At 35.7% G+C, this 20,321-nt stretch overlaps 1 protein-coding gene across 1 annotated transcript in view; it reads left to right on the top strand.

The window, feature by feature from the left end:
- Window positions 1-2,334: 2,334 nt before the first annotated feature.
- The window catches only part of LOC120414986 (hormone receptor 4), a 57,617-nt gene continuing 39,630 nt past the window's right edge, over window positions 2,335-20,321 (top strand). The window contains exon 1 of the mRNA XM_039576339.2: window positions 2,335-2,478. Coding sequence (XP_039432273.2) covers window positions 2,430-2,478 — 49 coding nt within the window. The 5' untranslated portion in view covers window positions 2,335-2,429. The remainder of the gene's footprint in view (window positions 2,479-20,321) is intronic.

The following is a 20,321-nucleotide window of genomic DNA, read 5'->3' as shown; positions in this document are numbered from 1 at the left end:
TTCAATAGATCCTATAAACATATGAAACACAATAGCTTATTGGACATTTTCAAAAAAAACTCTGGAAATATTAAGTACAGTGGACTCTCTCGTTGTCGATATTGAATGGAACGTCGAGAGCGGGAGGTATCAAATTATAAAACGAAAAATCAAAGCATGCTATTTGAAGGGACTGAACAATTTTTTGACAGATGGAGCAATATCGAGAAGATCGACAGCTGACTGTAATATTAATTAAACGACATACATTTAAGTGTAACGTAAAAAAAAATTAACAAAATTTATAAAATAACCAAAATTAAAGCTTTACTCGGAAAACCCACCTCTCCCCAGCAGTGCAGAACATTTTTTTCTCTCTCCTTCCTTCCCACCGCCATTCGCTTCCTGATTTTTCCTCACTCACGTTCACGAGAGCAGCATAACTCTCGCAGCAACAACCGGCATTTTCTCACTCTCTCTCGCTTACCATTTCCCGCGCACGCCACCACGCGAGGAAAAGCTCTCTCCCCAACAAAAGCAAAAAAAAAAGCTCTCCGTCACTCTCACCGCATGCAACCCCACGACCGCGTGCCGCTGCATGTGCAGCAGCAACCTCCACGACCGACGACGATGCAGTTAGGGGATGCTCTCTCACTCCCGAGCATAGCGCAAACATAGCAGGCGACGGTCGTCGCGAGAGAAAGAGCATTCCGTCGTCGGCGTCGGGGGGTTCGTTCGTGGCCGGCCTGCTGCGCTTCGTTCAGTTGGTAACCTACTTTGCTTCGATTCGTACACGTTTTTTTCCGACTCCGACGTCGCGTAGCGCGCCCCGCGTCGAAAGTGTTTTTTCGCACCGAGCGTCGTCGTCGCCGTCGTCGTGCACACATACAAGTTCTTCTACACACACACATACATACATAAACGCACGCACGTACAAAGTTCCGACGAAGGAGTTTTCCGGGGTGTTTTCCGGCTGGAGATGAAGATGAATCCACGGTGCTGGCGATTTTCGGAAAATTCGACAATTTCTCGATCTGTGCTTCCTTTGTATCTTACCTAGTGATTTTACTTCTGAGTTGGGAAAAGTGAGTGTTGAAGAGTCCTAAAAGTACTAAAAGTTGGGATAAGTGAGCTTGCGAGAGCGGATCCGGAAGTGGTCGGAAAACGAGAGTGCGAAGATCATCAGTTGAACGCGTAGCAGGCGAGGCCGTTATCCTTGAAGGATCGTCGCAGCATCTTCAGCGTCGTCGCAGACTACTTCGATCTCGGCATTGACCTTAAACCAACTCGGTGTGGTGAATAAATTGGGTTGCTTTCCTTACTGTTAAGTTGTTTGTTCTCGTTAGTGTGATGTGTTTGTTGTTTACAAGGTTGGGAGAGTGTTTTAAACAGCAAAAAGGAAAAAGCAACGACACTTATTTACGGCGAAAAGTGACAGCATCCTCGACCCGGCAGTGTAAGTGTCGAGAAGCGGAATATTTTCAAAATATGGATTAAAAAGTACGTTGGCGAAGAACTCGCCGATGTGTTCCGGCAGATCTGCAGCGCGCATTCTTCAGTAGCAGTTCAACCGACCAGGAGGTTTCCGGAAGATCTCACCGCAAAGACTGACCCCAAGTGTGATACTAAAAAGTGTGTGTTCGTGCGAAACAACCTGAGTTACTATCATCGCATCATCAGCACTGCCAGCAGCTTGTTTCATACAGAAAAATAGAAGAGTTATACCTATCAATGTTTACAAGAGCAAAAGTCTTTATACTAAATGTGTGTTCAAAGTGATCTAGTGCGAACCAACCAACACGTGTCTTGTGCTAACTAGATGAACCGTCCAGCCGTACTCAACAAACAGCACTGCCAGCATTTTTATCTCAACGTAGTAGGCGGGAGGCAAGTGGACCCTTAACCTTAAGGTACCACTGCAGCCACCAAGGATACCACAACAAGTGATTCAACTCTACCATTAAAAAAAATAAAAATAAATATACTTAGTGAGATCCCTCTCTCTCTCCCAAGGAGGAGAGAAATGTATTTTTATCAGTTGTTGAACCTTGAAGACCAGCAAGAAGTCCTGGTGCAGTGAAGCAATCGCGGCAGCAGAAAGTTTACAAGAACAAACTAGTAGTGCGTGTTTACTAGTGACCTTTCATCGTCTGTCATCGGGGAGAAGAGCGCGCGATAAGTGCGCCAGATTACAGTGTTTCAAGTTTATCAAAATATTTACAAAGTGAGCGCGCGGACCCAATGGCGAAGAAAGCTTCCTGATTCCCTGACGAGCGCAGTAGAAGAAGAAGAGGAAGAATCGGCGGGTTGACGTCGCAACAATGAAGACGCAAAGTGCGGTGCGAAAAGCCACAATTACGAGCGACACTGTACTGGGAAGTGAACGCGGAGTTGGCGTTGGAGCGTGGCACTGAAGAGTGTGAAACTTCTTCGTTATCTTTTTTATCTGTATGAACCTCGTGAGAAATCCAGAACTCCTTACGAAAATGACGTCATTAGGTAACCAAATTTCAAATTGTCCCCAATTTTCAACCCCCTTTTATCGTTCCCCTTATTTTTATGATTTCTGTACATATGAAAATTTCCCAAACCCACCCCCAACCCCCCCAAATTGGCTTCCAACGTTTCGGCAGTGCTTTTCCCCGGTTTTGTTTTCTGTTCCTAATCATTTCTGTTAAGTTGGTGCTTTTAAGTTGGTAATGGGTGTCTGGTTTTCTTACAACTGGTACGACGATCCTTTCTCTAGCTAAATATCGTTAAAATTGCGCACACACACACAATACAGCAAAAAAATAGCGTTGCCTAACCAGTGAGTTTTTGTTTTGGAAGTACAAGAGTATAACGTTGAGCACTAGCAATCCGCGGGCTAACATGTAAGTGGTGTTTACCTTTACTTTACACGTGGAAATTCGAAGCTGGTTTGTTATCGCTCAAATTGTTGCCAAACATTTTTGGAAATATGCTCAAAATTCAAAATTTGAACAAGTTAACTGTTGTGGTAACAAACTTGCTGCTTTAGGATTACTATTTACTAATTGTTAGCAAGTATTAATACTAATTAAAATTACTATGGGTACATAAGTAATAATTGTCATATTGAGAAACAAACGATATGAATGTAAACGTATCTAGAAAAAAAGGATGACAGTAAAATATAAATACAGTACACTCTCCACTAGGGTGCCTAGAAAAAGCGACCCCTTGCTCCACAAGCGAAAAACGGTTTATTGGGTTGTATTAGGCATCTGTGTCAATTTTGAAGGAAATTGGTTGAGATTAACTCATTGATACTCGAGCCTGAATTTATTGAAAATAATGTTTTTCATACAAAATGACTTTTTTAAATCGCTAATTGCTTTTCAGGATCAAGTTCTACAGCTTTGGTATGTTCTACAAAGTTGTAGAGCATTAAATTTCCAATGAGAATCTTACTTTCGGGAAACTTTGTATTGAAGTGGACATAAACTTTGAAAAATAATTACAACGGCCTTAGTCGATTCTGTTATTTTTGGTAGAGAAACTGTTTAGTCGTTCAAGAATGACAGGAAAAGTAAATAGTTAATAAAAGAATGGCATTTTTATATAGTTCCCTTGATAAGACGTTCTGTGAAGTAATACTTATCTTTCTCTTTTCGATCTCACATGTGAACAGTCCACTGCCATGAATTGTATCCTTGAATTGTTTGATTCATGTTGCTGAACTGTACCATTTGGTCATAGTCAAGCAGAGTAGGTAGGCATTGTTTTAATTCCAACATTGCTATTGATTGAAATTCAATTTTATTGATTTCTACACCATGGCAGTTGGCCAGGACACGAGTAAACCATTTTTGAAAGTTTATTGATAGTAGTTAGAGGGTGACAAGCGGGAATCGACCATTTTTGGACCTCTCGATTCTCGGGAAATTCGGTCGAGACTCCCGGGAATTTTTTTACATATAAACATCGAAGCTAAATCATATAAACTAATCAGAAAAAAAATGTAAAGTTCAAAATTGTTTAGAACATTGAATAATCAATCTTCGATGTTCAAGTTCGAATAAATCAATGCTTCTCTAATCTTCTTATTCAGAAAGTTTAAATTTTAACTTGTCAAAAATTCCAATAACTATTATTGTGAGAAGCCAAAAAAAATGTGTACCCCAAAATTTACCTTAAAAATATTAAGCAGTTCACGCAGCATGCAGAAATGAAATCAAATGTTTTATTTTCAAATGTTATTTTTTTAAATTATTTCTAAGAGGGAAAAGCTTTTTCAAGTTAAGTTCAATTTCCATATCATCTTTCGAGCATATCAATCCTCATAATCTATTTTTTAATGAAAATTTGGGGTTTCCTGATAACTGAAATATTTCTTCAACCTTAAAAATAAAACGCATGGAAGATTCAGTCAATATTTCTATCACAATATTTGAAATCCGGCCTCCAAAATGTGTATGAATAACACATAAGTGCTAATAACTTTTGATTTGGTTGTCAGATCTGCGATGTTTTAAACTCATTTGAAAGGTATTTCAATTATCTAACTAACAACGGGTTGCATAAGAGATCCGGACATCATTTTCAATGAAATATGTGAGATCCGGCTTCCAAAAAGTGTATAAATAAAACTTAAGTGCTGATAACTTTGGATAGGGTTGTCAGATCCACGATGTTTCATTGGAAAGGTCTTTTTAATACCTTTCTGAAAATGTATAACATGATAGGTTTTCTTTCAAAAACCACCCTTTTTACAATCTTCCGGACATACGCCAAAATGTTTTTTTTTTAGCATAACTTTTGAAGTACTTAACTAAACTTGCTGATTTTAAATAGAAACCTATGGGACGCCAAGACGAATCGAATGAGACTAATACGGTCAAAATCCGTTTATCCAATCCGAAGATAATCGAGTGACCCACTTACACACATCCACACAAACATTTGCTCAGGACATGATTCTGAGTCGATATGTATACGTGAAGGTGGGTCTACGAGGTCAAATTAATAAGTTCATTTTTCGAGTGATTTTATAGCCTTTCCTCAGTAAGGTGTTAAATTTATTGTTTTCAGTCGTTGTTTATCATATTGCCGAATTCTCGATACTGGGGTATCATATATAAGCTGTATTAGTTATTTTTTACAAAAATCTAATAACAAGCTTGTGCAAATTTTGAAAAACCACTAGGTGCGAATTAACATTCTAAAATATTTTAAACTTCAATTTCGAGCCTTAAAATGCTCAAGAAACGATTTTTCATTTGCAGATCCAGAAAAAAAAAATCAAAAGGTTTTGTATAGTTCCTCAACTTAACGATGCTACTTAAATTAACGTTTCATAGAATTAGTATGAATTAATTGTAACTGAATTCATTGAAAACAATCAAATTTATTACTTTTCATTTTAAATTTTGGGCACTATTGGCATAGTCAAAAAATAATCCCGGGAAATGTCCAAATTTGATTCCCGATTCTTCGATTCCCGGGAAATTGAAAATATTGAGAATCGTCACCCTCTAATAGTAGTTTATACAACAAGTTGCAAAAAGAAGCACAAGTCGTACATTTATCCAACGAGGGTGTTGGATAAATATGTCGAGAGCTGAAAAAATCAAGTTTTGCAAAGAGTTGCTTACAACATTTTTTGCAATTCCGAACGAAGTTTTATGTGAAACATCCATGAGTTGAGTAAATTCACCGTTTAAAACAAAAAAAAAGTGAAAATGTTACTTTTCGATACTAGTGCTGAAAAGTTCAAGTCACTGGAGTTTTTAATAACAAATTTCAAAGAAACGTTTTTAAAGCTTTATTTAGAGGAAATTCTTATATGTTTGGCAGGTTAAGGATTCGGTCCTATTACTGTCTTATTTGGTGATTTGCACTATTTAAACCAATCATATTGCAACAATTTTGATAGAAACTTGCTTGCTCACTTCTTTTTGAGCTATTTATTTATCTTACACTCATTCTCACATATTTTGTTTGAGAAACTGTAGCTCAGATAATCCAAATTGAAAGTCTTGTAATACTATTTCTGTCATTACTAAACATTATTCAAAACAAGATATTCAAACTACAAGTTTAAAAAGTTGAAAAACATAAACAATTGTGTACCCAGTAGCGAACAATCAACGAAAATCAACTTTTTTTTTATTTCTCTTTAAATGTTTCCTAAATTGATAACATTGTTCCCAACTCCCGGGATTACTCCATTCTATTTTTAGATTGGTTTTTGATTTTTTTTTTCAAGAATCCAACTTCAAACAATATCTAGATTCACTCAAACTCAGTTGAGTTTTGTTTTGTTTTAAAGAACAATACAATTCTAGCAAAACAATGTAATTAGCTCACTTCTAATCTAAACATCCTCTGACGTAACACCTTTTGTTTACAAACTCACATTGGACAATTTACATAGTTTTGCTAAAAATTTATGTAGGATTTCACGATGGCCTAAGTTTTTCTGAAAACTGAACTGAAATTTTAATAGTTAGGTTGAGATGTTCATATGGACTTCCTTGCCTTTTTTTTTATTTTTTTTTTTGTCATCATTTAACATGAGAAAGTTTAAACTATTTTGCTGGTTCTCATACTTAAGGTAACTTTTTCACAAAACTTAAGGTGTAAAACAATAGCTAGCCTCGCTACCTTTCAATAATGCGAATATTGTTAAATTTTTACCGGCTGTCTCGGAAGTTGCTAAATATTTCAAGCTGTCAAAAGTTCGATCCCAGAAGGTCCCGGTGGCATTTTTCGAGACGAGATTTGTCTGATAATGCCTTCCGTCGGACGGGGAAGTAAATGTTGGCCCCGGTCTAATCTAAAGATAAGGTCGTTAGCTCAGTCCAGGTGCAGGGGTCGTCTCACGGTGGAGTTGCTGGTGGACTAACAATCCAAAGGTCGTCATTTCGAATCCAGGGCACTATGCATGATTTTCAATATCGATCCGATCCGCCCTACTGAAAGGAAAATGAAAAAAAAAGGTAAACATTATGTCAATTTCAAAAATTCATTTTATGACCTTTCCAAAATCATGGTAAAATCAAAACAAACTTTGCCAATTACGGATATTTTCTAGAAAAATAACCCTTTTCACACTCATTTTTGACTTTGATATCGTGTATTGTAGTTGAAATGTTTACTATCAACTAACATCAATGAAAAAAATATTTAAAAATTTAACACTTTCTGTTTAGGCCACCTGCTATGGTGCTATGGTTTTAAAAGACGTTTGCAATTGCCTCAACGATCAAGCCTTCGAACACCTTGTTTCGAGTAGGAATCTATCAATCGAGAATGCCAAGGCAATGCTGTAGAGCTAATAATTTGATTTAGATTTTTAATCTATTCAGCTTCATTTTTTACTACCCAACTCATTGACCCTTCTTATTTCCGGAAACGCCACTCTCACCGGTGGAATCCCATTCACTTGCTGCTGGCGCAGCATCATCCCCCAGATGATCTCACAACTGTTGCAGCATCCAGCCCCGTTCGGCAATCCTCGTGCGGCATGGCATGCTTCGCGCCACGTTCGTAAACCCGAACATGCGAAAGCACGCGCAAAAAAGCTCCGATCCGAAGCCGAACAACTCTTTCACTCTCTCGCGCGATGCTCTCTCAAGCCGGCTTTTTCCCCGTTCGGATCCAAGTCGGCTGCGAACATCGCCATCAGCTGGCTTTTATGTTGTACACTTACACACACAACAACAACAACGCCAGCCGAACCACCCCCACCCCTAAAGCACGTGCACGAGCGAGAAAAACTTGACAGCATTAGAGTTCGTTGAACCCCGTCGTCGTCGTCGTCGCCAACTACGACTACGAGCGTTGGCGTTGCTCCATTCAAGCTTTTTTTTTGCTTGCTTCTCTATTGCGTTTGGCGTGGCGAGGGGTGGTTTACCAATACACGTTTAAATGAAACCAACACATTGATTGAGCGCTGAAGGGGGTTGAACGGGGAAAAACAAACTCAACTCTCGCTCCAATGACGAAATCTGGTCGCGTTTTTTTTTTTCTTCTGAGAGTGTATTTGTGCGGAAGACTTTAGTAGTTGAATTATGAGAAGGAAAGAGGAAAAAAAGAGTGAATGTACGAGGAATCGGTGATAAATGGATGAAGAAAAGTTGCTGGTAGTAGTAGTATTATGTACACTATACGAGGTGGATGATGTTGGAGCAGCCAGAAGAGGAGCGCAGATTGCATCGCGCCGAGCGCATGTTATCGATTGCGTAATTCTGGGGCTCTGCGCGGGGTCTGGGTTGGAGTGGCCTGGCCGCCGTCGCCGCTGGGCCGCCACACTGGGGCGAACTTGGTCGTTGCACCCGGGTTTTCGGTGTTATTTTTGGGGTGGGTTTTTCCTGGTGTGGAGTTTTACATATGTTTTTATGCTGGTTTTTATTTTTTGTTGTATATGTGCAGCAGCAATGTTCGTGTTGGACTTGAACGTCGATTTGGTTTAACACGGCGATCGATCGATTCGGATTTTGAAGTTTACAATGTGAAGTGCAGATTGTGGAAGCGATAGGAACATTTTATTACATTTAACATTCTGTTGCACTTAGCTCACAGATGTTTTTCGCATTCATTGTTTAAAGCTTTTCTGCATCTGTGTTTAAATAGGTTCAATTGAATATTATTTCTTCTTTCGTCTATTGAAATATCTAAGTTTAAGGAGTACGGTCTAGACATGAATATCCGTTCGGTTATCCAAAGGGTCTTCTTGGATAAACGAATCGTGTTTAATGTTTTCATATTTTTGATTTTGTTATTCTTCAAATCAAATTTTGAGTTCAACGAACCCAAATCAGTCCAGCAAAATTAAGATTTTTATTTCATTTTTAATGACATTCAGATTACTTTTGCGCATTTTAAGCTCATATTTGAGCTAATGACCCAACAGCAATTGGCAAAAAAAAAATTGTGATTCGTTTATACGAAGCGATTTTTTATTAAATATTTTTTAATGTAAGCTTTCCGTTTTGGAACATGGGAACGCACAATTCAAATTGTTTTATGTTAAGTTCAGGTTTAGTTAAATTAAGATTTGTCCAAAGATTCTGTAATTGTAAATCAAGCATAAAGCTTTTGGAAAATAAGAAGCTTTTTACCAGATTAAATTGAAGGCTTATAAACTTATTTGCGTTAAGTGTGATCGTTTCAGAGTATTCGATGCTTCGGGAATATTGTTGGGGTTTTATTACCTAAAAAAAGTTCACCAACATACTAATTCAAATAACATTTTTGCAGTTATCAAATCAAGCTTACCCACGAAAATTCGTTTACCTAATCGAGAATTCATGTTTGAAAGAAAAATAAAAATCTAAAAAAAGCCTTTTTTATTTTTTCAACATTTTGTCTGCCTGTGTGGATCAATCGGACCGCGCACTGGAATCACAATCCAGAGGTCGACGGTTCGAATCCCGAGGCAGACGCAAAAATTCTGAGTGTAAATATAGGTATTCGGTACCCTCTCCCCGTGCCATACCTTCACACTTAGGAGATCCGGGAGGCGGAGTCTTGTCACAAAAAGACTGATACACGCCTGTGGATCCGTTGACGAAACCGCAAGATTTAAGAGGGCCACATTATAAGGTGTTACGTCGTTTCCATTTTTTTCCGATCAACATTTTGAAAGATTTTCATGTTAAAAAATTGCAATACCTATTATTCCAATAAGTTTTATTCGGAAAAATAAAAAATCATGCAAATACAAAAAAGTGAGAGATGTTTTCTTTGAAGTAAGTTTGTTTGTTTTTTTTTTTCGATAAACCCAACCTTAGAAAAAGCCAAGAAATATTTTTGTGATATTGAAAGTTTGAAACGTCAATATTGCAAAAACAAAAAAAAAGAATATCTTTGACATTTTTTACAAAATCTCAATCTTAATGAATTAAAAAAAAATTCAATAAACAGTTTTCCAAGCACTTAAGGGGTTACATACATGTAGAAAATAACAAATTTCATATTACAATATTAAATCCACTAAAAATGATGATTTCAAACACTCCTGGAAGTTTCATGATGATATTTCATGATTAAACTGAGTAAGATCCGATTTAAGCTCAACATTTTGCCGTGCGCAAAGCGGACTGTCAAACCTTCTGATCGTTTTTCTCTAAACACCGAGTTGATTTACGGGTGCCACGATATCTCGAGATGGGATGGACCAAATTGGCTGAAATTTCGGGCGAAAACTCGCAAGACATACAGTATGTAAAAAAAGTATATACACCCCTTGGGCACTATGCACATTTTGTGATGAAACATGTAAAAAATTTAAAGTTTGACAGGAACCTAGTACTACGTTTTGTTCAGAAACTCATGCCAAACATTTTGCTACAAAAAGCTCATGAAAAGATGATTTCTATAAAAAGTTATATAACAAATACTATTACGAAAATAAAAAAGGTGCAAAAAAAGTGTGTACACCTTTCGAAAAATTAACATAAATAATGTTATTTGTTGACAAATCACCATAAATCCAGTCTCCCAACTCCAAATAGGCATCCTTGACTGATTAAAAAAATAATTTGGATTGAATATAAAGTTTACTAACTACTTAGTATAAAAGTTTATATAACTCTGGAAATTCTACATAAAACTTATCTAAACTTAATTTTGCAAACTTTTAATTCAACTAAATGTCAATATATTACCATAGAATTGCTAAATAAACATTTTGGAGTGGGTATAACACCGTTTTGAGGGTTTTTGTATCGATAGAATAGATTTTTCGTTGGAATTTCGTACCAACCCGGAATTACGTCGTAGGAAAATCCGCCGGCATCCGAACCGATCCACGATTCACAAGTCAACCTATGTGGAATCGGAAAGGGCATAAAATTTCCGATCTTTTGATACCCATACATCTAGGTTTTCTTTAAAACCTACGTTTTTAAATACCTGGGCAAAAAGTAAGTTTGATCCACGAGAACAAAAATTACGAAATTCCATACATTTTTGGCAGGTTGCTCAAACGAAACCATAACAACGTTTTTGCTTAGGTATTTAAAAACGTGGGTTTTATAGAAAACCTGGATGTATGGGTATCAAAAGATCGGAAATTTTATGCCCTTTCTGATGCCACATAGGTTGACTTGTGAATTGAGGACCGGTTCAGATGCTGGCGGATTTTCCGACGACGTAATTCCGGGTTGGTACGAAATTCCAACGAAAAATCTATTCTATCGACACAAATACCCCCAAAACGGTGTTATACCCACTCCAAAATGTTTATTTAGCAATTCTATGGTAATATATTGACATTTATTTGAATTAAATGTTTGCAAAATTAAGTTTAGATAAGTTTTATATAGAATTTCCAGAGTTATATAAACTTTTATACTAAGTAGTTAGTAAACTTTAAATTCAATCCAAATTCTTTTTTTAATCAGTCAAGGATGCCTATTTGGAGTTGGGAGACTGGATTTATGGTGATTTGTCAACAAATAACATTATTTATGTTAATTTTTCGAAAGGTGTACACACTTTTTTTGCACCTTTTTTATTTTCGTAATAGTATTTGTTATATAACTTTTTATAGAAATCATCTTTTCATGAGCTTTTTGTAGCAAAATGTTTGGCATGAGTTTCTGAACAAAACGTAGTACTAGGTTCCTGTCAAACTTTAAATTTTTTACATGTTTCATCACAAAATGTGCATAGTGCCCAAGGGGTGTAAATACTTTTTTTACATACTGTATCCCGTGTGCATGACGAAGCCCGATTTTGAAATTTTGCTAATTTTGCGATACGATTTTTTATATGAAAACCATAAAAATATTTTTATCTTTTTTGAAAATAAACTTTTTGAAAATCGGCCTACGTCATGCACACGGAACCAGTTTAACAAGTCTTCACCTTAATTTTGAGCCGATTTGGTCAAAGCAGTGTTGAGATATCGTGGCACCCCTTTCTTTAAAGTGCAAATTTCAAATAGTTATGTCTCGGCGAAGACACAGCCAAATGTGTTCAAATTAATTTCATTAATAGATGAAAATGTATATTTAAATGCCCTGAAAACAGATTTGAACAAAAGTGTAAGCGTGTGCTCAATCCAACCTCTGAAATGTATGCCGATTAACATGTAGGTAACCCCTTAAAGTTCATGTCGAATGCAATGAAAAGAGTTAAGTAATAAATATTTAGAAAAACTGTCTTGTTAAAGATTTTTTTTTAAATATAGGCCTCATAGGTAGCGGCAAAAATTTAAAAAAAATGTTGCATTATACACTAGTACGTTTGAGTTGCAATCATCAGTTTAAAAAAAAAATTGGCGAAAACATATTTTTTGCGAAAAAAACTTTTTTTTGCGGTTATCGTAAACGCAGAAAAATGTATTTTTTTATCGTTTTCAGTTGATTACATTGAATTCATAAGTATTCTGAAATAATATGCCCCTACTTTTTGGGTGTAGACAAAAACTTTGAAAAATATTTGCAATAGCAACACTAACATAATAAAAAACATTTAAAATCAAACCTAACTCTGTTAAAAAATTTTATATAGTATACAAAAGCTTGACTTTTAGACAATAAATCTAACCAAAATGAGTAACAATTGAGGGTAGGTAATGTTCCAACAATTATGACGAAAATTTAGTAAAAAATTGAAATTAAATTAAATTTAATTCAAAAAAATCAGAACCCATTATCAGCTAAATAAAAGGAGCTTTTTCAATTGCTATTCAAAACCGGAAATTTTTATATTTTGAATTGGCACCACTTTTTTGGGGGCCTTCCTTATGACCAAAGAAGACATTGGTTCACCCATACAAGGCTCCATACAATATTTGCAGCACAATCATTAGTATTCAAAAATGTAAGATTTGATGAAAACAAAAATTAAAGCGTAACAAACTTTTGCGGTACTGTGCATTGGAAATTTTCCAAAATTCAAAAGATTTTTGAATACAGTCCAGGCTCGATTGTCCAAAACTTCGATTATACGAAGGTTTTATGGGACTTCGGATCATCGAATCACATACTCAAAAATATTTTTTTCCTTTTTTTTTGTTTTTAACATCAAATTCGAGTTCTGCGACCCCATTTTAGTCAAATTTGAATACTAAAATACATTTTTCCAATATTTCATCGCCACATATTGGCCGCCATCTTGGATTTAAATCACTATAGCGCAGTTTGGGGGTCATATCAATCAAAATCTACAATCAAAAATTAAACAACGTTTTTTTACCTGATTAGTTTATCCAAAGTTTCTATTATCTTAAGAGAAATTTCCCAAGGCCTTCGGTAAAGTGAGTCTAGACTGTACACCCAAACATACTTGAAATGATTCTAAACGCATGAAAATGCATTTTATATTGTAAATCTTGCTGATTGTACTTCAATTTCCTGAAATTTTGAAGTGAATTGATTTATTTTTATCTTTTGATATTTTTTTTTATTTTGGGTGGGGGAAGGTGACAAACTTTTAAAAATATTTCTACCAGCCTTATGATGTTATGAAAAAAAAGTTTTTTTTGCAAAACGAAGATTTAAGTCGAAAAATTATGTTGATTTCAGTTTTGGCTTCCTCTCCGAGGTATGCCATATAAAATCACTTTTTTTTATGTAAAATCAAATTTGCAATCGAATCGAAAGTTATGATTGTTTAATGAAATGCACCGTTTTAACCACTTAACGTTAAATTTTCACGGAAACATTACTGTTTTTTTTTCTTCAAATAGTGTCCATAATTGTCCATTCCTGAACAAATATTTTTTTGAAAAATAGAAAAAATACCAATTAAATTGCCTAAGAGACATTCAATATTGGGCTTGAGGGATATTCAATCACTATGCGACGCCATACAATTTGTTTTATGCAAACCAAAAAGTCCTGAAATCAGTAGTATTTTAAATAAGCTCAACCCCGTTTCTTAGAACATCCTTATCGTTCCGCAAAAGCACACCATCACACTCAACCGACCATCACCACATCTGAACTTCACTTTGAACTACACCGCGAAACAAGCTGGCAAGCAAAACTAGGTTAAGCAGCTCAGCACTCTCGCTTCAAGCCCACGTCATCGTCAGCGAAAAAAAAAACCCACCCCTCGGAAAGTCAACGACCCCAGCCTGATCGTGTGGCGCGCACGTTCAGCTCGATGTTTTGATGTAAGAGCCTTCATCATCAAACCAACAAACCAACCCCAAACCCACCACCATGCTGGAAAAGCTCTCCGCCGGTCATTGACCGTTGCTGTGCCGGGGTGTGCAAATTGGTTACATCACCCAGCTTGTGGAGCTTAAATTCAGCCATAAACTTCGCACAACTTCAACTTCAGCAAAACCAGCAGCAGCGATGTGGCCGCGATTTCACCTTTTTTTTACTTTTCGGTTACATAATGCTTACATTCACCTCACGCCAGCCAGCGCGCTAAACTGGTGGCGGCAGGCCAGCATCGACAACACACAGCATAAGCTGAGCTGGGAGGAGAGCCACGTGGCCAGAAGGGGTGTGCAGATTCACACGTTTTACCCGTTCAACCATCAAATTGAACTTTTCCAGCAAAAAGCTCGATTCGATTAAAAACGTCACTTTTGCGATGACTTTTACCAACAAGCTGGTGAAGAGTCTGTGGAAATCCCAGCAGGCGGGGGGTTCGAACGAGGAAGTGAGTGTGAAACGTAATTGCTTCACCCCTCTTTACCAGCCCACCACCACCCCTTTTTGAAAACGCGTGGTGCATGCGAATGTTCAATCACTTCCTGATTGGCTCTCTGAACGTCGGTACAAATCGTTGCAATTGCACTACTGTGTGCCGAGGGGCTTTGGAAAGAAGGTGCAACTTTGTTTGCTTTCGCCATTCCGTTGCACGGACACGGACACACGCACGCACACAAACGCTTGTGGGGAGGCATGAACAGGTGAATGGAATTGAAGAACATTAGGGCAAGTCAACTAGCTTTTTGAAGATTTGGAAAATTGAATTATTATAATAATGTTACTCGATGGAGACGCATGGTGGATCAAGTTACGGGCACATAATATGGATAACGTTGTTTGGTTTGAATTCTTATGAATTGAAGTATCATTTATCTTTTTTTCAAATCTTAATCAATTCTAATTAGTCTGTTATGATTTTCATAAACGTTACACATTTTCCGCGATGTAATCAAAATATGAGTTTTTCAGCTGCAATAAATCGCTTTAGCCATAGCCTAATTTTATTAAAAAATGTGCTAAGTGTAATGTCACATCGATAAAAAAAAATGTTAACGCATAAAAAACAAGATTTACAATTAATTATTTGGTGAAAATTTTGTACTGATGATTTTGTTTATTTAGTTATATTAATGTAGTGCTCAATCCAGCAACCACTACCAACCTGGGAAATTCTTGAAAGATCTTATAAATGGCAGCATTTTTCCCGAAAGATTGAAAACATTTGCGTCTTTATACCTACTTACTATGATTTTTTTAAATCTCAGTAATAGAGCGTCCAACTTCCCGGGGTTACAAAATTCCCGGGAAACGGAAAAATTTTCAACAAATTTCCCGGGAATTCCTGGAAAATTTGACATTTAACGAAAATTATTCTATTCCCGTTTCTGATTAATCTTTTGCAACGAAATTGTATAGAACAGCAACAACCGTGACCGTGGTGTAGGGGTAAGCGTGATTGCCTCTCACCCAGTCAGCCTGGGTTCGATCCCAGACGGTCCCGGTGGCATTTTTCGAGACGAGATTTATCTGATCACGCCTTCCGTCGGACGGGAAGTAAATGTTGGCCCCGGACTAACCTAAAGGGTTAGGTCGTTAGCTCAGTCCAGGTGTAGGAATCGTCTCCCTGGGTCCTGCCTCGATGGAGTCGCTGGTAGGCAGTTGAACTAACAATCCAAAGGTCGTCAGTTCGAATCCCGGGGTAGATGGAAGCTTAGGTGTAAAAAGAGGTTTGCAATTACCTCAACAATCAAGCCTTCGAACAGCTAGTTTCGAGTAGGAATCTCGCAATCGAGAACGCCAAGGCAATGCTGTACAGCGAAAAATTTGATTTGATTTTTTGAGCAACAATAATGGTCAAAATAAGTGTGAGGATCAATTAATGGCTTAGCTGTTTGTAAAAAATCATGCAACTTTGAGAAAATATGTAACCTTTCTAATTTCTAAATCTATCAAATCGTCCCAAATGAAAAAATATTATTAGTATTTTTGTTGAGTAGGATTTTTAAATCAAAGTGTTTGGATAGTGAAAATCTATGCTCCACAACCATAAAATTGCTTTTAAATTTGTCTCAGTGACCATAAAGTTAAAATAAAAAAACCAAAAAAAATCAACTTGTGAACAAATGAATAATTAATGAATGAATAATGAATATTGGCCAAAACTGTGCAAAAACTTCAAAATTTTGAAGTTTTTTGCTCTTAATGCGAAGTGAACACACTATAGCATGAAACAATCCATACAAACTAAAAAAATGTTGGTCCCAGCATGTTTGTAGGTGTTTAATTGAAAAGGTGGCCATTGAGAACCGGTTCCGGTCAATCCGGATCCGGAAACTCCGGAAAAAATTAAGAAATATTTTCACAATTCCAATGTGTCAGACAGATATAAATAAAAGTGTTGTTGAAGCATTCTTTGCTACTTCATATTCATATTACCACAAAAACATGGCCAAGTGGCCAACGGGAACCTGCTCTGAATGTTCCGGATCAGGGAACCTGTGGAAATTATATTTTTTTTAAATTAATTTTATGAAGCAGTTTTTATTAAGACATTTTCAATGTATCATTCAAATGTATCAAAATCAGAAATGTGGCCAAGTGGCCAACGGTAACCTGTTCTGATTGTTCCGGATCATGGAACCAGTGGACACTTGACATTTTTTTTTAATTTTAAAGGCGGTTTATTATCAAGAAATTTTCAAGGTTTCTGGAAAAAATATGAATTAATTCGAAATCAGCATCAGAAATGTGGCCAAGTGGCCAACGGGAACCCATTCTGAATTTTTGGGTCAGGGAACCAGTGGTCACTTGAAATGTTTATTAATTTAAAATAGCATAATTTAATAAGGAAATTTTCTACTTTTCTAGAAAAATCAGAATTAATTAAAATCAGAATCAGAAATGTGGCCAGGTAACCAAAATGAACCCGTTTTAAATGTTCTGGATTAGGGAACCAGTGAACATTTGAAGTTTTTATCAAGCTTAAAAAAAATATTTTGATTAATGAAATTAAAAATTCCTGTAAAAATTCAGAACACATTCGAAATTAGAATTAGAAATATTGCCAAGTTGCCTTCGTGAACTCGTTCTGAATGTTTCGGATCATGTTACCAGAGGACACTTGAATCTTTTAATTAATTTTAAAAATGCATATTTTAATTAATGATTTTTTTAAATTCCTGGAAAAATCTGAATGTATTTAAAACAAGAAACAAAAATATTGCCAAGTGGCCGACAGTTCCGGATCAGGGAGCCAGTGTTCACTTGACTTTTTTTTGTTTATTTTAGGCCGATGCAAATATTTAAAAAAGTTTTTGTCCCTCGGCCCTAGCCGAGGTCAAGGGAGGGGGCAAAAAAATAAAAAAATATAAAAATTTAAATAACAAGCCATAGTCTACACATTTAAATGAAAAATGTGTTTTAAAATGCATTTTACACTTGTTCAGTTGTTTTGCAATCATTAGTTTTCAAAAAATCTAAGATCTGACAAAAACAAAAATTGTATCGAAAAAAAAGATTTTGCATCGAAAATTTTCAAAAAATCTTAAGATTTTTTAATAAACCCAAACATGCTAAAAATGATTTAAAACGCAGAAGAATGTATTTTAATTTGATTTCAGCTGGTTGCACTTGAATTTTCATTGAAATTTTGAAGTTTATTGTAAAAATATTTTTTTTGCCCCCTGATTTTTCGGGCCAATTTTGAAGGGGGGGGGGGGGGTGACAAAAACTTTTAAAAATATTTGTACCAGCCTTATAAAACATATTTTAATTAAGAAATTTTCTAGATTTCTAGAAAAATCTAAATTTATTTGAAATCAGCATTAGAAATGTTGCCAATTACACAAGGTTAATTGTGTGAGGTTACCTTGGCAGCATGCTTCGATCGGGTTGGTATGCGAACATTTTGTTGGACTATGCAGGAAATGTTCACGACGAAAACGAAGTTGACTTTAAAGCTGTCGGCCACCATTGCTAGTACCAACCACTAGTGTCTTCCTTTTATCTACAAGGACATCGCCGCCCTGGGCTCTGTTCAAATCAGAAGCGAAAAATCGAGGCAACTATCGATACAAACTTATCAGAAGCATAAAGGATTGATTGAATTTACAGTACAGTGGTTGTATATTTGAAAATCATCATAAATTATTTTTCAAACTTTGAAGCTCTTTTTCTCAACTTGCTCAAAATGCATATGGGACATTTATGCGAACATGGGCAGTGCACCGTTTTCAAATATAGCCAATCAAAGTTTAATTTTTCCGATAAATTCCGGTTTTTTGACTTTTTAAAATAGTGTTCATGATGTCCATTCCATGACTTAAAAAACAATTTTCCAGTTTCTTTTTCTTTAATCCATTGTATCTCAGCAACCAGTGGTCCAATCTTCAATATTCTTCCCGGGCAGACGGTAATAACAAAATTCATGGCATTTCAATAACAAATAATGTTTAAATAACAGAAAGTGTTATGGAATCTTCTTGAAAAATACAGCCAATACAACTTTGGAATAACACTTTTAGTTATGGAAAAATAACTGATAGGATTAGTTGTTAAAATAACAAAAAATAATAACAAAGATTTGTTCGAAGAATAACCAAAAATATTATTAGTCTGTTATTATAATTACAATCCAATAACAAAAAAATCATAACGACAAATAACAAATCTTGTTATAAATTACATAAAATGTTATTGGCCTAGTATTTTCAATTATCAAAAAATGTTATTCCGAAGTTATTTCCGTCTTTTCGGGTTAGATGAAATTGTAGGAAATTTTCTAAATATTTTCAGCAGTTGAAAATAAATCTTGTTCATACATTTACACCTCATTTTTTATGTAAAATAGAATTTGCAAATAAAGCCATTCAAAGATAAATTTGTTCAAGAAATTCGGGTTTCTTGATTTTTGAAGAAACTGGAATTTTTGGACAAAATTTATTTTTGAATGGCTTTATTTGCAAATTGCAAATTAGATTTTACATAAAATAGAGGTAAAAATGTATGAACAAGATTTATTTTTTTATAAAAATCACTATTTTGACAAAAAAAACATAACTCGTCGGCAAAAATGTTGGTCCATACTTCTGAATGGTTTCAAAGATGTGGGGTTTTGTCCCCTAAAACAAAGAAAACAAATTAAAAAATTCATACTTTTGGAAATTATTTTTTTTTTTCTCCCCTATTTTTTCCCTGTACCTATTTTTTCTGAATAGCCCTCATCAATAGCTAAAACTTTGCCGATCACGCCAAATCAATCAAAATATTCGAATATTTACGTACCATTTTTGTATAAACAGCTGCCAAAATTATATGGAGATTTCCATGGTTGGTTTGAGTCAAATAAAAAAATACAGAAATAAAAAAGGGTCGAAATCGGCCGATTTCGTAGCAATTTTCAATTCATAAGCGAAGCCTATTCTGATATAAATAAAATTGCTAAATATCCAAATTCGAATTTTCTGACCAAACAAGGCTTTTTTTGACAAAATATAAAAATTCTATGAGTCCGAAGTTTTTGGAAAAATCACGGGAAGTTGCACTATTCCGAGAAATGGTAAGAATTGGATAACTATACCGCCCTCCACAGGTGAAAACTGAGATATGCTATGTCGCATTACTCCATACATTTTGATGATTTTTCCATACAAACTTCACCAGTTTTAAGGGAGGGATTCTTGTGGTAAAAATTAACCTTAATATTAAATTTATATTTCTTAAAAGATCATTTTTTGGACCACAGATTAGCTAAAACGTTGAGCTTAAAAGATTTTTTTTATATTTTGCAAGCTTCTGACAGTTGCATAGCTATTATCTTGCCTTAATCATTTAGTGATACCTTTCCCCGAAAAAAAAAATTGAAAAAGTTTCATTGTCAATAGAGAAGGTCGTTTACATAAATATTTTTAAAAAATACTAAAATTAGAGTTGCATTTTAATGCAATCCTTTTGGTCAAAATGGCTGCCATTCTGAAACCTAGAAGACTACTTTTACCAAGTATTTTCTAGCCGACGAGAATTGTTGTCTTGCTTAGTTCATCACCATCGTCTGGCAGTGCAGTGCAGTTGAGCAGTGTTTGTCAGTGATGGTGATGGTGAAGCACAGCACAGTCAGTCGGTGTGTTATAATAGTAATAGAAAAATTTAAACCCACTTAACTATTTCAAGGCAACGCGTCGGTCGTTCGGTCGTCGG

The sequence above is a fragment of the Culex pipiens genome, chromosome 2 (genome assembly GCF_016801865.2).
Source record: "Culex pipiens pallens isolate TS chromosome 2, TS_CPP_V2, whole genome shotgun sequence".
NCBI lineage: Eukaryota > Metazoa > Arthropoda > Insecta > Diptera > Culicidae > Culex > Culex pipiens.
This window is presented reverse-complemented; position numbering and strand designations above follow the sequence as displayed.